At 40.9% G+C, this 19,702-nt stretch overlaps 1 protein-coding gene across 1 annotated transcript in view; it reads left to right on the plus strand.

Annotated features, from left to right (window-relative positions):
* TTN5 (ADP-ribosylation factor family protein) overlaps positions 1 to 19,702 on the plus strand; it is a 163,523-nt gene that overhangs the window by 24,052 nt on the left and 119,769 nt on the right. The window contains exon 3 of the mRNA XM_089375979.1: positions 18,274 to 18,436. Coding sequence (XP_089232105.1) covers positions 18,274 to 18,436 — 163 coding nt within the window. The remainder of the gene's footprint in view (positions 1 to 18,273; positions 18,437 to 19,702) is intronic.

Genomic DNA, 19,702 nt, shown 5'->3' on the forward strand with positions numbered 1-19,702 from the left:
CATATACATATTATATATTAGATTTCTTTACATGTTTATGTGGAAATGCATTTATTTGATGTTGTGGAGACTCTAGATGTTAAAAAAATAAAATAAAAAATGAATAATTTTGTGTGTGTTTTTTAATTTTGCCGACTTTTTCAAAAAACTCCTGACTTTGACGAGTTTTTCAACTTTTGGACCGTTGCCGAATTAATCCCGACTTCAACTTTTTCCACATTGCTAATGGCTCATAATAAATCCTAGAAGTCCTTAATGGGGACGTTGACCTAAAACATGATGACCCAAGCATGAAACCCATGCTTTAATAAGTCATAATAATAATAATAATAATAATAATTTCTTCATTATTTTGATATTTACATCTCAAATACATTTGTGACGACTGAACCTAGTTACAAATTTCAATAGGGATGTCCCGCTTTCTTGTTCTTGATGGACTTGGTCCATATCCTATTGCGCCATGCCATGATACATGTTTCCTTTCGCTGCTACTGAGCCTTGCTATGTGTTGCCACCCATTCTCAATTGTTAGTGCATTAATAAATATAAGCAATATATACCAGTTGCCTTGCCTTGTTGTGCCAAGCACGCTGCCCTGCAACTGCATACATGTCTCAATTTACATATTAATCGCATGTCTCAAAATCCATTCCAGGACATAATTATCTCCACACACACACACACACATATTGTAAAACCAGGCAAGTATTCCCGAAGAACAAGCATTTATAAGGTGGATTGTAACATCAACACATAGGAAACAATCAACCTTTACTAAGGTTCATAGCCTCCTACAACATACATACCATGAGATTTCCACATTCCAACCAACACATAATACATATGCCTACCATTCATTGAATCGAGTAGTATTGTACTAAATACACATCACGTAGCAATTCTTACCCAAGTCCTTCAGACCCCATGGACATAATTGTCCCAAGCATGCAAGATCACATCACCCAACTAATGGTGATGGTATATGCTACAAGTAACTCATTGCCCTACAGGCAGTTCTGCAAAATTAAAGAGAGGACAACTTCCAAGGCCACAATCACCGGTTGTCCAACCTTCAAGATGCCCAATAGCAAGAGCATGCATTGCCAAGACACTTATCACAACAACAGACTGAACATCATTGTAGTTGGTGTGCAATATATATCAAATGCTATGAGTAAGATTGCAGTTGGTGTGCAATACAGATCAAGTGCTATGAGTAAGATACCATCATGCTTGCGTTCAGTTATTACTCTCATAAATGAGCTCCTCCCTAAATCCAGGGGATCATGCATTAGTACCATGCTACATAATCACACGGTAATCATGTCAATCATGCATACAATCAGTTAGTCACAGACCAACTTTTAACACCTAAACACTAGTTTAGTTAATTTTCAGAAAATTTGAATGAACCCCTTTGTAGGAACCCTGCCATCAATTGTTCATGATTGAGCCCATTCAGTCCAAGTGTTGAAACTAGATGCTCTGATACCACTCTGTAATACACCCCCTCCCAATCCTCACCATAACATCGGTTAAGAGGAGGTGGTTACAATGCTGACCCAAGATCCAAGTTGCGTTATGGAAATGGGGTCTTAAAATTTTGATCTCATCAAATTACTTAAAAACCTTAGTTTGACATCACCATTGTGTTCATCTTGTCAAGACGATTTTGGTGATATAAAATTTTACGTCAATTTGAACTCCGGATCAAAAGATGTGACCATTTGAATTTCTAACGCATTAGAAAACGCCACATCATCAACTTGGCCAAGTGGCAACCACGTGGCTATACCCACCTGGCTAGCCTCCCGACACCTGTAATATCCCTTCCAATTAAAATCTGCCAAGTGCATTTCTCAATTTTGCAAATTTTGGATGGCGAACAATTTTGGGTACAAACTTAGGAAAAATGGGTGAGTCCGTTAATTTAGTTTTGTGTGGTAGAAGGGCCCCAAACATTAGATAAAGGGAAGATTAATCACATAGTGGGATGTGGGGACCACACCATGAGGAAATTCACACTCCTTGAGGAAGTCGAATTGCAGGGAAGAGGGGGATAGGAAAGGAGGTCGAATTGTGGAGCCCACAAGGAGAGAAGAGAAACAACAACTATAAATAGGAGAAGATACCTCCATTTTTTGGGACTTTTGCCAATTTCATATTTGAAACATAGTTTGCTTGTGCTGAACATCCAAGTCAACTCGTGCTGTTTAGCACATGAGATTTCCGGGCGGGAATCTCACCTCTACCTTTAGTGGACTTTGAGTGTCACTCTAGGAGCGCACCCATTTTACCATTGCACACTGTTCAGGGAGTAATTGCAAGAGAAATCAACCATTTCAGGGAGCAGACTGGGTGCAAAAGGGAACACACACTTGGGAAATTAGTTCCAAGGCATAACAACCTCCGGGAATTTTAGAGAAATTTCCTTTGGTTATTTGCTATAGATTTGTGGAGGATTGCAGGCCAAATCCATGGGGAAACTCCAGAACAAATTATGAGCTTTTGGGGCCAGTGCAAAAGCTTTTCTGGGCATGCGCAGGGGGGTTAAGGGAAAGGAAGAATTGAGTTGAGGAAGTGTCAAAGGAACAAGGGCAGTTGAGGAGAAATTTTGCAGGGGTTTGAAAAGGTATTTCAGTGGAGTTCAATGTTGATTTGGGGTAGCATCGGATGTGCTCTAGCCACGAAATTTGGTGGAGAGGTTGGAGCACATGAGATCTCCAATACCTAGAAAGGTTTGGGCAGATTCTAAACAGATCAAGAGATATTAAAATAATTAATATTTTTAATGGAGTCCCTAAGTCTAAACTTAGGGAAAATAAAATAATAATGTGTATTAATATGAATCTGTGTTAGAATGGTCCAAAAGACAAGGATCAAGCCAGATCTAATCTTAGCCGTTGATTAGGGACTTAATCTCGACCGTTGATATGTCAACAGAAAAAGTATAAGAGGAGGCTTGAGGGTCACTTGGAGAATACACCAGAGTGATTAGTCATTCTATTCTCTAGAGTAGGGTTTGCTAAGAGAGATAGAATTAGTGATCGGGAGAGTAGCTGAGGGGCATTGAGTACAGAGAGACAGAGAGGCAGAGATAGTGTCGGGATAACAGCAAAGTAGCCAGATAGAGAGAAGCAGGAGCAACAAGTGTTCACGTAGGGCCACACAGAGGCAGCTAAGTGCTGCGTAGAGCAATAGAGGGGCCAGCGTAGCTGACGCAGAGGCTTAGAGAGCTGATGCAGGGTCCCTTGGGGCTGACACAGGCCAAGACAGGCTGACGCAGCGCCAGCGCTGGGCTAGGAGAGGTTGACGTAGTGCCAGCGCTGGGCTAGGAGAGGTTGACGCAGTGCCAGCGCTGGGCTAGGAGAGGTTGACGCAGTCCAGATTGGGCAAACGCTAGGGTTTCTGGGGCAGATTGGTGCTGAGTAGCTGCCAGAAGGATTATCTGGGGTTTCAGCCAGTAGATTTGTCAGAAACCGAGAGGTATTACTGCTAAGGAAATTCTCTGTTGGGTAGGCTAGTTTTGGCACCCAGATTGTATTATGATATTGCTTAATAAGAAAACCCTTAGATAACTGCATTGATTTTCCCACATTGGGTTTTTCCGAGGACATTAGTCCAAAAATAATGGTGTCATGTGGTGTGTTTGTTCTTGTTTCTTTTAGTTGCTGATCTGTAATCTGTTGAGCATGCACTGGAGTTTATTTTCAGTATTTACTTTGTAAATAACTTGTTAACGAAAAATAACAATTAGGTAGGAATAAATCCAAAAAGTGCATGAAGGGTTTCTAACTTTGTAAACTTAGAAACTTCAACATGGTACCAGAGGGTGATTGCAAATCACAGGACTAAAAGACATCAGTTGAGCGAAGCAATAGCAACAGAAAACAATTGTCCCGAGGTGACAGAAGCTGTTTCTAGCAACGCAGAAGCCAAGGAGTGAGACGCAGAGCCAGCCAGGGCCACGCAGAGGAAGTCGGGAGCTGCGCAGAGCCCCAGAAAAGCCAGCGTTGCTGACGCAGAGGGCCAGAGGGCTGACGCAGGGCATCCCAGGGCTGACGCAGAGCCAGTGAGAGGCTGATGCAGTTCACAGAGAGGCAGTTGCTGGGGTCTAGAAGGCTGCAGGAATATTGCAGAGTGGAGCTGGTTAGGTACTGTAGTCAGAACAGTACCTGACAGAGCAGGGCCAGAGGAGTTGTTATCGAGGAACCCAGATCAGAAGTGCAGCTGCACAAGTCGATCAGAGTAGGGGGGCATCTCGACAAGCGACAGAAGGATTTCCAGGAGGAGGGAAATCAGGACTCAGAGGGAGTCCAGAAAAGAACTTCCAGACGGGAAGTAGAGACTCAGAGGAGTTGAACAATGATCTTCCAGGAGGGAAGTATAGGAGCATCATGGCACTACACGGGGTAAGAGACCAGGATAGACTAGACGGAGCATCAAACTTCGCAGTCTGGAAGGCCAAAATCTTATCAGTGCTTGACAGGAATCGTGTCAAGAACTTCGCCTTAAAGGTAATAACTGTCCTAGTCGACCCCAATGATAATGATAGGTATGAAGAGGCGATGGCGAGGGCCAAGTGCATTATCCTTGACGGGGTCAAGGATCATGTGGTACCACATATAGCCGAGAAGGAAACGACATTTGAGATGTGGGAGGCTCTCAAGAAGTTGTACTAGCATACTTTTGTGCATAGAAGAATGTTGCTCGAGAACTAGATGAGGTCGTATCGGATGAAGAAGGGTCAATCGATTGACACCTTCCTCGGAGGACTGAATGAGATCCGAGACCAGTTGACTGCTATAGGAGCGACACTGGATCAGGAGCTTATGGTGAGGATAGCCCTGAATGCTGTCTCAGAAGATCGGGAAGTATTTGTCCAGAGTATCCTGGGCAGAGGGACTCTCCCACCTTGGGACAAGATGTGGGCAGCCCTTCGCCAGGAAGAGATCAGACGACAGTCAAAGACAGGTAGTAGCAGCAAAGGGATCAAGGTCAAGCAGGAAGAGGAGGATGTGGCCCTAGCATCTGAGGGAAAGCAGGAAAAGCGGAAGAAGAAAAGATCTCTCCAAGATCAAGTGCTTCCACTATGGGGAGCTGGGTCATTATGCGACCCAGTGTCCAAGGAAGAAGATTAAGGGAGAGTCTTCTAAGACTAAGGCAGCGCTAGCATGGGCAGAGAAGGAAGTTTTGACAGACGATGATTGTGCCATGAGTGCACACGCACCACTTGAGCGGAAGTGGGGAGACATCGAACTGTAGTTAGGTGGACTACAGGCGATGAGGGGCAGGATCCTCGAGGTACCCAGCCTCTTGGATTAGACCTTGCTACGGGAGCCCCGAAGAGGAGTAGCAGGACTGGTTGAGTCAGGTAGAGACGGATGCAGATGGAGCGACAGAGAGAGCTACAATGTAGGAGTCTCGAGACAGCTCGAGGCTAGCAGGCTGTAGTAGTGCGAGAGGCATAGGAGTGTTGCACCAGTGCAGGAAGGCACCGAGGTGTGCAATAGTGCGAGATGCAGGGAGTTGTTGCAGCAGCACAGAGGTCAGAGAGGGAGCACTTTTTAGCGATAGAGGGAGCTTCAACATCAGTGGGTGTCTCTAGCCCAGCAGGGAGGTCAGTTGGGAGATCAGTTACTTACTTCTCAGTAACTGAGTTACAGTGTAGCAGTGGGCAGCACGATGCAGCATGATGAGAGGTGTAGTGCGGATGCAGTGCTAGGAGGAAGGACCAGCAACAACACAGATGCAGAGGGAGCTGTCGTACAGATGCAACAGTGGCAGTGGCAGAACCATGGGCAGTAGTACAGGATACAACAATCCCTAGGATATTGGGCAGGAAGGCCTAGCATTAGCACAGGTACCGATGCCAGATGATCAGAGTAATACCTAGTGAGGGGTATTGCTAGAGCACAATCCTCGCTAAGAGGGAGTGTTGATTTGGGGTAGCATCAGATGTGTGCTTTAGCCACGAAATTTGGTGGAGACGTTGGAGCACATGAGATCTCCAATACCCAGAAAGGGTTTGGGCAGATTCTAAACAGATCAGTAGATATTAAAATAATTAATATTTTTAATGGAGTCCTTAAGTCTAAACTTAGGGAAAATAAAATATTAATGTGTATTAATATGAATCTATGTTAGAACGGTCCAAAAGACAAGGATCAAGCCAGATCTAATCTTAGCCGTTGATTAGGGACTTAATCTTAGCCGTTGATATGTCAACAGGGAAAGTATAAGAGAAGGCTTGAGGGTCACTTGGAGAATACACCAAAGTGATCAGTTATTCTATTCTCTAGAGCGGGGTTTGCTAAGAGAGACAGAATCAGTGGTCGGGAGAACAACTGAGGGGCATTGAGTATAGAGAGACAGAGAGGCAGAGATAGTGCCGGGATAGTAGCAAAGCAGCCAGAGAGAGGGACGCAGGAGCAGCAACTGCTCACGCAAGGCCACGCAGAGGCCACTAAGTGCTGCGCAGAGCACCAGAGGGGCTAACGTAGCTGACGCAGAGGCTCAGAGAGCTGACGCAAGGTCTCCTGGGGCTGACGCAGGCCAAGATAGGCTAACGCAGTGCCAGCGTTGGGCTAGGAGAGGTTGACACAGTCCAGATTGGGCAGACGCTCGGGTTTTTGGGGCAGATTGGTGCTGAGTAGCTGCCGGAAGGATTATCCGGGGTTTCAGCTCCTAGATTTGTCAGAAATCGAGAGGTATTACTGCTAAGGAAATTCTCTGTTGGGTAGGCTAGTTTCAACACCCAGATTGTACTCTGATATTGCTTAATAAGAAAACCCTCAGATAGCTTCGCCAGTTTTCCCACATTGGGTTTTTTTGGGAATATTAGTCCAAAAATAATGGTGTCATGTGGTGTGTTTGTTCTTGTTTTTTTAGTTGCTGATCTGTAATATGTTGAGCATGCACTGGTGTTTATTTTCAGTATTTACTTTGTAAATAACTTAAAAGTAACAAGTAGGTAGGAATAAATCCAAAAAGTGCATGAAGGGTTTCTAACTAAGTAAACTTAGAAACTTCAACATTCAGTAGCTCTTCTCAGCAGTTCGTATAGGAGGGCATATTGGGCAATTCATGCTTTTGGTGGGTTTTTCTGGGAGCTGGATTGGTGGCAAATCCTTTCTGGGTTTCGTTGGTCTGACAGATCAAGTGCTACAATAGAAATTTTAGAATTTTCTGAGCCCTCCAGAGGTCAGAAATACCATTTCATATCCAGCAACAACAAGAGTGAATTTTGGGTTAGCACAGTTCATGGTTGGGAGCTTAACTCAGCGTTTGGGTAACATTATTCTCACTTGGGTTTGGCTTTGCTTGCTGTAGCATTCCCGGGTTTATCTACCCCTATCTATTGTACTCCATTTCCATGAAATTAATAAAATGGCTCAGCATTTGGTACAATTTCTTGGCATAGCTGATAATTCTACTTGTGTGTGTTAATTGTCTGGTTGCATGTTCAATTATTGCTTTGTTATCACTTAATATTTCCTCTAGGAATATTACAACAACATTGGACAATTGTTTATTTGTTGTCGATCCATTCATGGGTTTAGGTTTTGCAACCCCACGCTATGCATTAAAATGCAAATCATATGCTTTTGTGTGTGTGTGTGTATATATATATATATATTACCAACCATATGGTGGGCCGTTATCTGCCGCCAATCTTCCCGTTACCCGAGCTTTGTTACCCATCCCATTGCAATTACATGCTTAATATTTTCTCCGGGGTTGACTCGTTTGTGGGTTTGCACATACTTCATGCTCAAATGAACGGGTTGTCGAGCTTGCGTGTGTGCCAACTCAATCTAGGCTGACGTCATCCCGTGTTTGCTCAAACTTGTATCTCTCTTGCACTCCCAGGGAACGACCTCCGGGCTTACGTGCCTTGACGGGTCCACACCTCTGTGCTAACAATGCTTCTGATTGCTCCTTTGCTCTCTATGTCTCCTAGTGGCTTCGATGGTCCCACTCTTGCCACACCAGCTTGATCCTACATCATTTTGGGCATCACCTCAAGCACTCCTTTGGATTTCCTTTAGGGAGAGTCTCTTGGGATGAGCTGTCCCGTGGGGACTTCCCGCTCTGAACCTTTGCTCATGACTACACCTTCCATCGCTAACTCCTCCCGGGCATTCTCCTTTGTGTGCGACTTTTTGTGGCTTCCGGGGTGCAATTTTCGGGCTTACGTCATCCAAGGCCCTTGCCCAGTCGTTGATTGCCCCACTTAATCTTGACCTTCCATTATTGGCCTCACACTCGGTTATGTGTTGCGGTCATATGGGCTAGTGACTTGGCCTTCAAGCTAACCTTCACGTAGCCCAATAAATCTTGGCATGATCATGGATGAGTTTAAAGGGGCTAAGGATAAGGCTTTTTTGCCTGAGCCATTTGCGAAGGTTTATGACCATGGCTCTGCCATGGTGGATCTGCAAATGTTTAGACTCATGCCATAACTCAAACATCACTATTAATGCTATGTGAAGCACGCATTGGGGCTATCCCTCCGGACCTACAACCAGGTTACCTTGTTCGGGTTCTCGATGGACAAAATACAAGACACAAAACAAGGAGTTGTTCATCCAGGTCTGGTACTTGTCCAACAAGATTTGCATAAGTCTATGATCTCCCTGATGATCAAATCAACAGACCAAAACCTAGATGCGTGATCAAAATCATGCAAAGGTATACAAGTCCATAAGGAACAAATCTCAATCATGCTCATGGCATAGAGACTGAACCATGTCAAACCAGACCCATGTCAAACCAGACAGCATAAACCTAAGTCATGAGGCTCTTTTGAAGAGATATCCTACACAACAAGGAGAATAAGGCCTTCTCGGCCCTAAGCGTGGAGAAAATAAAAATACCGACTCAAAACCTGGGTTTGCATTATGGGAAAGCTCAAAGCAACATTCATACAAAATGAACAAGCTAGCAAGCCAGCGAGGAGAGAGGGATCTCCAATACGCTACCCTAGACTGCATGTAGTGATGAAGCGAGCTTATTATCAAAAACAAGTTCATGTTCTACCATTCATGAAGGAGCTTCCATACATGCTACTATCATAGAATAACCCATATATATATATATATATATATTCACACTAATAGAGTACGAATCCAATTGAACACCATGACTATACTAGCCATTCAAACAGGGATTTGTCACATTGTTCCAGCACCGAGACAACATATAGAATATAACACCCAACATTGAGGAATTCAACATCGTCATGTGCATAGCAAAAATGCAACATGCGTGAAGTGCAAGAATGTAAGTCAAATCATTCAAGCCCATGAAGCAATGCTATCTGCAACACCAAACACAAGGTTCACTCTAGCTTGAGCTCTTGTTAGCATGGAAATATAAACCCAGAACCAGAAACCCAGAACTAGGGTATACATTACTAAAGACATGGAGGAAATCACCATACAAAGTTACAGGTCAATAAGGATAAAAGAGGAGGAAATCCCCAATATCACCATTTTGCAACATAAGCAATGCTAACTTGTAATCAACGTAATCACCATGCTGCAATAAGAAAGAGTTCCCATACTAAATATTGCTATGACATAACCAATATTCTTGCACGCTGTCCTCAACGCCTTCAAACATTAACATAGCACATTAGTCACTCCTGTAAATAATCATAACACATACATACCTCATGCACTATTAACACCATCTCAACTAGGAATGTAGACATATTTTATTGTGAATAAAGAGCATGAGAACACTTATCTTAAATAGTGCAGAAGTGTTCCAACTGAGAGTGGGACTTCAACTCTCCACCCAATCGTTGACAAGCTGCATACACTATTACATCTAGCTGTCACCCTCGAGCTAGATTCCAAAGCTTGAGGTGGAGTGCTTTCAGAGGGAAGCCTTCAACGAACGCACAACTGAACCAGAATACCATTAGGCCACACTGCCTTCATCCCCAAGGCAAGCCCTTGCTCTCTTTGTAATGCTTATGCACAACAAGTTTTCAATAGGGTTCATCCGCTGGTTTATAGCCCTCTTCAGTGCCCAGCAACGCAACTTGAGCTGCTACCTGTTCTGCCTCTTCTACAACTTCTAAACGCCACTATCTCTGTCTCTTCTGCAGCTTCTGCGTGCCAGGAGGATTTCTCCCTCTGCGTATTCTGCGTGGGGGTGAGATCTTTGATCCCCTCCATAGCGCATGTATCCCTGGTTCAATAATCTCTCTCCTTCCCCATGATTAACTTGCCCCACCCCACTCTGGATAGCGCAGCCCATGCTGCCTTAATGTTTTTTTTTTCCTGTTTTGCTTGCTATGGGAGTCAAAGGACAACTGCACCTTTCCCTTTTTCTGTTAGTTAATTTATGGCACAGTCAGCCCACTCAACCAACTAGGACTGATATTTAAAACAACAATTCCCTCGAGCAATCTCTTGCCTCAAGCAATGGAATGCATGGCCCTCTCTCAGCCCTTTAAAATAATTACAATTAATTACAAGAGAGAATATTAAACATGGGATATCACATCTGGTTTGAAGGTGCAAGGGTCTGATTTTGTACTACAAAGGTCTGGTTTACAGTTGCAGAGGTATGATTTGGAGTTTTGGTGTGCCAAAGGTACCCAATTTCAGACTTGAAAGGGTTTGTTTGAGTTTGTGGGACTGATCTTAAGTTACTTGGGTCTGATTTTGTATATCAGAAATCTGATTTCGTGCCTAGCTATTACATAAGGACATTTTGATGTTAGAAGGGCTGATTTGTGTCACCCCTTGAAATGCACATTTCATTTTGCATTTTCATGGGCCTTTCTTCTCTCACCATGCATAGCAAAAGACCCTTGGAGTTTTGTAGCAGTTACAACTTGATGGAGGCTTTTCCAAGATCATATTGATGGATGATATGAATAGGGAAGGAGCCCTGGAACAAGAATGCCTGACCTTATTCGGCCTCTAGAGCATGACATGAGTCAAAGAAAGGCATTATTGAGCATCAAATGTTGAATGTACCCTTCAAAGAGCTGGTTAAAGCATGTCAAAGATAAGAAGAAACCTTAACGTAGGAGTTTCCACCCATTTGGAATCTTTTGATATATTTGGGGGTGAGGATACATTATTTGAGGCTTTTTCTACATATTTGGATGCAAACTCTTGGAATGAAGAGGTGCACCGTGCCAAGTGGCATTATCAACCCTTTGCAAAGCATTCAAAGGAAAAAGGAGCAAATCGTGCCACATGAAGGAAACCCAGAACATGACACACGACAAAAAAAGGGTTAGAGGAGGAATGCTCTAGCTCAAGGTGGTGCCACATGGAGGTAAAAGTGTTTGAATGTTCAAGGTCTGTCAAGGAGTGTTCCATTACAAAAGTGAGAGGAGTTATATTTTGGCTTGCTTGATCATGAACCAACTCTTCAAAGAGGAGTATCCTCCTTAAAAGGGGATTCAAAGCATGTTAAGGGAGGTTTATGAGGTATTTCACATGGTTCAAGGTGTACTAACAGATATTTGGAGGAGTTACCTCAAAGTAGAAGATGGCACATGCCATTTTATGGTTAAAGCAAACCCTAAGAGAATCCTGTCAGGAGTGCCCTAATTAATTATGGGGTTGATAGCTATTTCTTATTATGATTTTCTTCATTGGGGCTTGATTTAGAGGGTATAATAGAGTAGAGATTCATTCGTAAAAGGCATGATCAGTTATGTGGAAGCTACCCTCCAAGATTAGTTGAAGATCTATTGGCAGGAAGAGTTAAGGGGCATTTCAATGTGAATTTCTTCATTTTCCTTTGTTTTCTTGGATTGATTTGGTTGTTGGAAGTTACTAGTACAGATCTGCTGGACTAATCGTTGTAGAAGCGCAGTTTTGGCTCCAACAAAAGGATGTTAGGGTTGAGGTGAAACTCTCCCTTTGTGTTGCTGTAATCATTGTGTTTATTTAAGCTTTTTTGTTGCTGTAATGTTTTGGTTAGAGATGTTCACTTCGTTCTGAGGGCTACCCTAGCTATGGTTGAAGGTTAAGTGTGGCATGTTTAAGGTTGTGATGACTTTTGGGTGAAATCATACTTGAAGAATGATGTTTTGTTGGCTGTTTATTCTATAGAAGGTTTCCGACTCTTGTCTACTTTTTTAATGGTTTCATATGTGGCTGTTCTTTAATTATTTATGGTTGCACATTATTATTTGGCTGGCTTTTCCTTTGTTGTGAGGAGCTCCGAGCATCTTTGGAATGGCCTTGCCTTAATTTTCTGCATATTGAAGTAGATCAATATGTTTACTTAGAGCATGTTTGTAATAGCTTAACTACATCTTCTTCCACACTTTTCAAATCTTCCTGATTGTTAAACCTAACTCCATCTGGCATTGAATAGGCATTGGTCTTGGCAATCCACCATTTTTTAAAATCAATGAAATTCATAAACATATTTTCTAGGATTACCCCTTGTGTCGGAGGAGAGTTGACCTAAATTGAGAGGAAGATTTGTTGTGGTGATAATGGGCAAACTTCCTAAGTGCCTCTAGGGTTGCATTATGTCAAGGGACTTGAATATATTTGAGTGTAGGTCTACGGGGAAACTAACTGTAACAAGCTAACAAAGTCACTAGACACAGGGACACGGGACATGCAAGACACACAAATTCAAGTGTTCGACATGGTGCACATAGACCCCTTGGAACAAGACATGTAGGTTGCGTTATATGTATATATATATATATATATATATATATATTTAATACTAAATAGATAATTCAGTGATTTCATATTGCAGAAATTCTCATGATGATATGAATTCAGACATACATCTAGATCCTACATTGTGAATTTGTAACATTATGCATACAAATACAATTGTGATAGATTCATCAATGGTCCAATACGAGAAAGACAAGAAACTACAATTTTCTCATTAAGTCATCAAAATCAAAATGTGTTACATAAGTACCGAGTCCTGAGGACTCCTGACTAGCAATGCTGATGGCAAATAGAAATAGCAAATACAAAACAACTACAAGTTTGTAGGTAGCTCGTCAATCATCATCATCAAAATCGACATCACTGTCATGGTCACCATTGCTTTCCTTTGCATCCTCGTCTATATCCAATCTAATCTCTACATCTACTAGTGTGGAGGATGACCCCTCAAGAGTATCACCATCATCAAAAGTGATAGGTTCTAGCATTGGCTCATTAAGATCCGATTTGGCCAATGCAAACTCAACATTGTTGTCCAAACCCATATCATTAAGAAACACATCCCACATCTTTGTCTTTCCCTTCGACCACTCCTCCCTCTACTTGTAAATAAGACGAAGGTTGGTGTGTATGTACACCATTGTCTCTGCCTTGGACTGCTCAAGCTTGCTCTTCTCCAAACTATACAAATTCCCATATGTGCTCCAATTCCTCTCGCAACAAGAGGATGAAGTAACCTGAGAGAGGAGCCTCATGGCTAATTGCTATTGATGAGGGCATTTTGCCCCATGAGTTGCCCACCAAGAATAGGGCTTCTTATCCCCCATGTCTCTAATCACATCATATCCCGCAAATCGCCCAGTGCCAGTGGAAAAATCTGCAAAGGCATCGTCCACCTCATCAAGGGATGCTACAGCTTGTAATATCCGCCTCAATGCATCCTTCATTTCCTATGAAATTTCACCATCCGTGTGAGGAGGGAATCTATGGGAAGGTCCACCATTTAGGCACTCATGGCTGTAGTATTTTGGATTCAATGAGTGAGCCAAACAATGCAAAGGTGTGCAATTCTTGTCCCACTTGCTGACATGAATACTCTGTATGGTGGTGAAGAAGGCCTCCAATGATGTCTCATACTCAGGGAACTCACTCTGTAAAATAATGGTCCTCACGGACTCAATCATGGAATCCCATCCATCATAAACCTCTCCTAGGATGGGTTGGTATGTATCTGTAAATCGTAGCAAAGCAATGATAGGGTCCATGATCTTAATAGTGAGATCTACCCTCTCCCACCAATCATCATCTAACACTGTGTTCTTGACTCTTTTGGAGGCTACTTGATCTGTCTTTCTCCAAAAAGACCAAAACTTTGAAATAACCATGGCCCCATGAGCGGTCTTGACCTCCCTCAACGTCTTCAGCATGATGAATGCAAAGGAAAACCATTTATCTGCTATCTTCAAGAATGATAGACATGTGTACTCTTTGTAAATTGTGAGGGCATTGGTATGATTTTGTACAAAGTTGCGGATATCCTACACATCCTCAATAACACTTCCAATCCAAGGCACATCAGAAGCAATAGTTTTAAGTGTTAAATTCAAGGAATGGACAATTGAATATGTCCAAAATACTTTTGGATATTTAGCTTCCACAATCACGCCAACAACCTTGCAAACAGGTGCATTGTCTGTAATGATTTGCACACAAGAATCAACACTTACATCTTCAATAACTTTAATGAACAACTCACCCATATATTGCATCCTTGTATTTTCCAAGTGCATCCATTGATTTCAAGAAACTGGCCCATTCAAGGAAGACAGCATGAAGTTGATGAGTGGGTGGCATGATGGATCTGTCCATCCATCAAAAACAATACTAACCCCAGATGTTGGCCATGCTGATTTAATAGGCTCAAGCATTTTATCCACCTCTTTCTTTGCCTCATTCAACAATGTCGTTCTAAGCGTCTTTGACCTAGGAGGCACATACTGTTGATTTGGGGTAGCATCGGATGTGCTTTAGCCACAAAATTTGGTGGAGAGGCTAAGGCACATGAGATCTCCAATACCCAGAAAGGGTTTTGGCAGATTTTAAACAGTTTGGGAGATATTAAAATAATTAATATTTTTAATGGAGTCCCTAAGTCTAAACTTTGGGAAATTAAAATATTAATGTGAATTAATATAAAACTGTGTTAGAATGGTCCAAAAGTCATGGATCAAGCCAGATCTAATCGTAGCTGTTGATTAAGGACTTGATCTCGGCCGTTGATCTGTCAACGAGAAAAGTATAAGAGGAGGTTTGAGGGTCACTTGGAGAACACACCAAGAGATCAAGATTTCGACTTTCTGGGGCTGGGTTTGCTAAGAAAATTGAGAGAGTGATCTGGAGTTGCAGTTGAGGGGCATAGATAGTGCTGGGAGGATTAGCGCAGTAGCTGGGAAAGCTGACGCAGAGGGTAGAAGCCGAAATTGCCGGGAAAGCTGACGCAGAGGGTAGAAGCCGGAACTACCAGGAAAGCTGATGCAGAGGCCAGAAGATGCTGACACAATCCCTAAAGGCTGACGCTGGGGTTTTTCGTGGGGCAGATTGGAGCTGAGGAGCTGTCGGAGTGTTTATCTGGGGTTTCAGCCAAAGCATTTGTCTCCGAAGGAGAGGTACTACTACCGAGATTTTTCTCTGTTGGGTGAGTCGGATTTGGCACCCAGATTGTATTCTGAAACTGCTTAATAAGTCAAACCCTCAGATTGCTGCATCGGTTTTCTCGCATTGGGTTTTTCCGGGGACATTAGTCCAAAAATAACCGTGTCATTTGTGTGCTTGTTTCTAATTCCTTTAGTTGATGATCTGTAATGTGTTGAGCATGTACTTGTGTTTATTTTCAGTATTTACATGGTAAATAACTTGTTAATTAATTAGAACAAGTAGGAAGGAATAAATCAGAAAGTACATGGAGGGTTTCTAACTGTTAGACTTAGAAACTTCAACACATACCCTGATGGATCCCCTTGAGTTAGAGCTCGACACATCTCAATAAACAAAGGTGATCGTGCAACATTAAATAATATGAAGCTCAAATAGAAAAATAAAGCAATGGTGATATCAAGCTCTTCTTGTCTCTCTCGTTGAAATATCTTGTCCATTGGACCAAGTGCCACTGCCTTTCTTTTTACCTACACCCCCACCAAAATTCTCAAACAGAAATTTGCTACTACTTCTTTTCCTCAAGAATGGAAGGGGATCCCCATTCTTGTTTTTTTAGATGTTGCACCCACCCTTACCACACCAGCATTGCCCTGTTTTTCCATTTCTTTCCTCTTAGCTATAGACACATTTGCACATCCTCCAATTCCACAACCTGGTAAGCCCAACAAATGCACTTTCACATGGAAATAAGTGCTCTTGAATTGACTGTTGTAATAGCTACATGTCCAAAGAACATTGCCTCCTCCCTTTAACTTGCTGCTTGACCCTTGATTTGTTGTGACATGCTTTCACAAGGGATATTTACTTTCTTGAGCTTGTTGTCTTTCTAAATTTATTCTTCCCTCAACATTTGAAGTTGTTGTTGCAGTTCTTCCAATAGAGGGAGCATCGATAGACTCTGATGAAATTGGAATAGGAGGGGCATTACCAATGGGGACATTCTTCCCCTTCTTTTGCCCCTTCCCTGCTGCCCTTGATTGAGCCATGAATGCTGCAAAAAATAAAAAAAGATGCACTATCATGTAAACAAGATGGACAAACAAACTACTGTAGCAAAAATGGAAAAAGATGGAAGCAAAATGCACTTATTGGTTGCTTGAATCACCTCCAAAACGCTCCTAAACCCTTTTCTACTTGCTCCCACACACCGACAACAAGAGAGAGAGACACAACAATGAAGAGAAAGGAACCCAAACCAGTGTTTTAAGAAACCATGACATACATTTCTAGAGGGACACATGTCCCAAAATCGGGACACACTGCCAGGCATATCAGATTTGCAGGCCAAGCCAATCCCACGTGTCCAGACATTCTCGACCCACGAATCAGACACGTGTCCCTCGAGAATCGTGCTCGACACGTGGGATTCAGGACATGGGGGAGGACGAATCAGGTTACTTAGCAAGCTAACTACACTGCCTTCCATATTGTTTGAACCCTCTTGATTGTTGATCTTGACTCCGTTGCCCATTGAATAGGCATTGGTCTTGGCAATCCACTTTCCCTTAAATTCTAAGAATGTTATAAACATTTGTTTCTAGGGTTACCCCCTTGCATAGTAGGAAATTTGGCTTAAAGTGAGGAATATTTGTTGTGGTGACGTTAGGAAACCTTTCTAAGTGCCTCTAGGGTTGCACTTTGTTCAAGGACTTGAATATCTCTGAGTGTAGGTCTAGGAGGTAACAATTTGCATATCCAGCAATGACTTTGAATTCTATTTTCTTATGATGATCATGGCATAGGATATTGCGTTATATTTAGTAGCAAACCATGTTTCTAGTATAGATTGTTGAAGAAGTCAGTATGCTTGCTTTTACTTGGTCCTGGTTTGTCAAACTGATTTTTTAGAAGCAAGCTATAAATAAACCAGTTATTTATGTTTATTAATTGGTATTATTATGTTTTTCATCGACTTGGTATTAGTTTTTCTTCGACTAAAAAAATTTAAAATCTATCCAAAGTTTAACATTATGAAATTAAATTTATTATTTTTAAAGAACATTTATTTCTATTTATCTCAAATATGATTGGTTGAAATGTCTCCTGTCTTATTGTGTAATGATGACAAGAATTGACTTTTGTGTACTATATTATTAATTACGATGTACCATGTCACTAATTACTATGTACAATAAATATAAATAATTTGAAAAATAACATTATATATTAATTACTATGTACCATAAACACAAATAGTTTGTAATTAAATTCAAAAATTCCATTTTATCATTGGTCTAAAGTATTGAGTAGGCAATTTTTATGGTTTTTATTTTATAATCTACAAAAAATAGTTAAAAAAAATATAAATTTGAAAAAATATGTAAAAATAACATGTGTACAATTTTTACAACTCTCATTATCTCAATCTATACTCTAATGACATGACATGTGTACTATAATATGAGCATTATATAAAAAAATTGCCATCGTTAAATATTAAATAAATAATTATTAACTTATTATCATTCTCTTCAATGTCAATTATATATATATATATATATATATAACCTTTATCTACCAAAAAACTGTTTAATTATATTAAAAAAATTAATAAAAAAAGGTTAAACAAATATTCATATAACTCATTTTACAATTTTTTTTATTGTTTGGAGTACATACAACACATTATGACATTAAAATATTTTATTAAACTAAGCGGCAGGGAATGCTAGCTATGTGGCCTTGTTAATTATCCTTTCCTCTTTAGTTTTAAATTTCTTCTATTGTAAAGGCTATGGATTATAGTTCTAGTGTGAATACAAAACTTTTCTAAGCATAATTTGTTCTTGAGCATGTTCGCTTCATTAAACATTAAAATATATAACTATGACTTAAAAACTCATTCATGTTCAATTTCCTTGTAATAGAGCAGCTACCGACTCAATATTTGGGATGTTGGTGGGCAAAAAACTATACGATCATACTGGAGGAATTATTTTGAACAGACAGATGGGTTGGTGTGGGTAGTAGATAGCTCAGATCTTCGGCGGTTAGATGATTGCAAAGAAGAGCTCCATAATTTGTTGAAGGAAGAGGTCTTACTTCTAAACTCTACATTTAAATTACATGTGTTCTGAAATTTGCAATATGGTGAAGGATTAAGCATTTTGATCTGTGTTCATTAATCGGGACTGAAAATTCCTCTGGAGTTGTCTATTTTAGAAGTCCGGCATATAAAAAACTGTCTGATAGTTTTGGATGATAGTCATTGATCCATTGCTACTTTGTTTTTTGACCTCAATATTAATGTTGGCATGCTACGTTACACATAGATTCAAATTGCAATGACCTATTATTTCCATGCAGTAGGGAGAAGATAGTGGACATGACAAATTTTGCAGGCATATATTCCCATTCGTTTCAGTTTATAACTTTGAATTCTCACACTGTTGGTTTGAGAATGTTTTGTAGAGTTTGATTTCATGAAAAAGGTTATCAGTTTAAGCCTACTGTGCACAAAAGCTTTGCACTGAGTGCCAACTGTCTTTGAAGTTCAAAGATCCACAAATGGCAAGTTTCTTGTTGGAGAAAACTGGTTCTTTTTTTGAAGTTCATTTGGAGTGAGCTCCCCTTATTATTTCCTCAACCGATTTGCTTCTATTTCTCTCCTTCCTCATCTCCTCAAGGTAGAGTGGAAGAATAGAATATTTTAACATCTACAGGACTTGTGTTGCAAATATCTCTGATTTTTCTAATTATTTCTGACTTTTCCCAAGTTTTATAGGTTTCCTATTTGTCTAATTAGTTAGATTTTTTTAAAGTTTTTTCTTGCTGATATTTTCCGTTTTTTCCTCGTTACGTCTGATAAGTTTCTTATGAAACCCTCAATGACATACTCCCCAAAACAATATTTGCAACATTGTACAAGACCATGAGAGCCTACAGAACCAAAAGATGTTGCTATACAATAAAAAATCAAGCAATCTATCCATCTATCTACCTATATATATATATAATTTTTTAAAATAATTATGGTGTTTCTAACTCTTGCCATTCTTGATGTCTTTTTTCTTGGAAATGCTGCTTATAGTAACTTATAATTGTCCTTTGGTTATGTAGCCACACTATGAGCCTTAATGAGTGTTTCTATGCCGTCAAACTCATCTAGGACTTGCAGTTGGCCTCATCTACACCCACTCTGGTGGGTTTTGAATACAGGTTTTAAAAATGATCTATCTGGAGAAAATATATTTTCATCTCTTGAGGATTGAGATGGCTTATGCGCAAGAGAAACATATAAAATATCCGAGCAGATATACACAACAAGATAAGATATAGAAAATGTGTTTTGTTGATTTTAT

This window comes from Pinus tabuliformis, chromosome J, assembly GCF_031772625.1.
Source record: "Pinus tabuliformis cultivar Carrire ecotype Pingquan chromosome J, CPIR1, whole genome shotgun sequence".
In the NCBI taxonomy this organism is placed as follows: Eukaryota; Viridiplantae; Streptophyta; class Pinopsida; order Pinales; family Pinaceae; genus Pinus; species Pinus tabuliformis.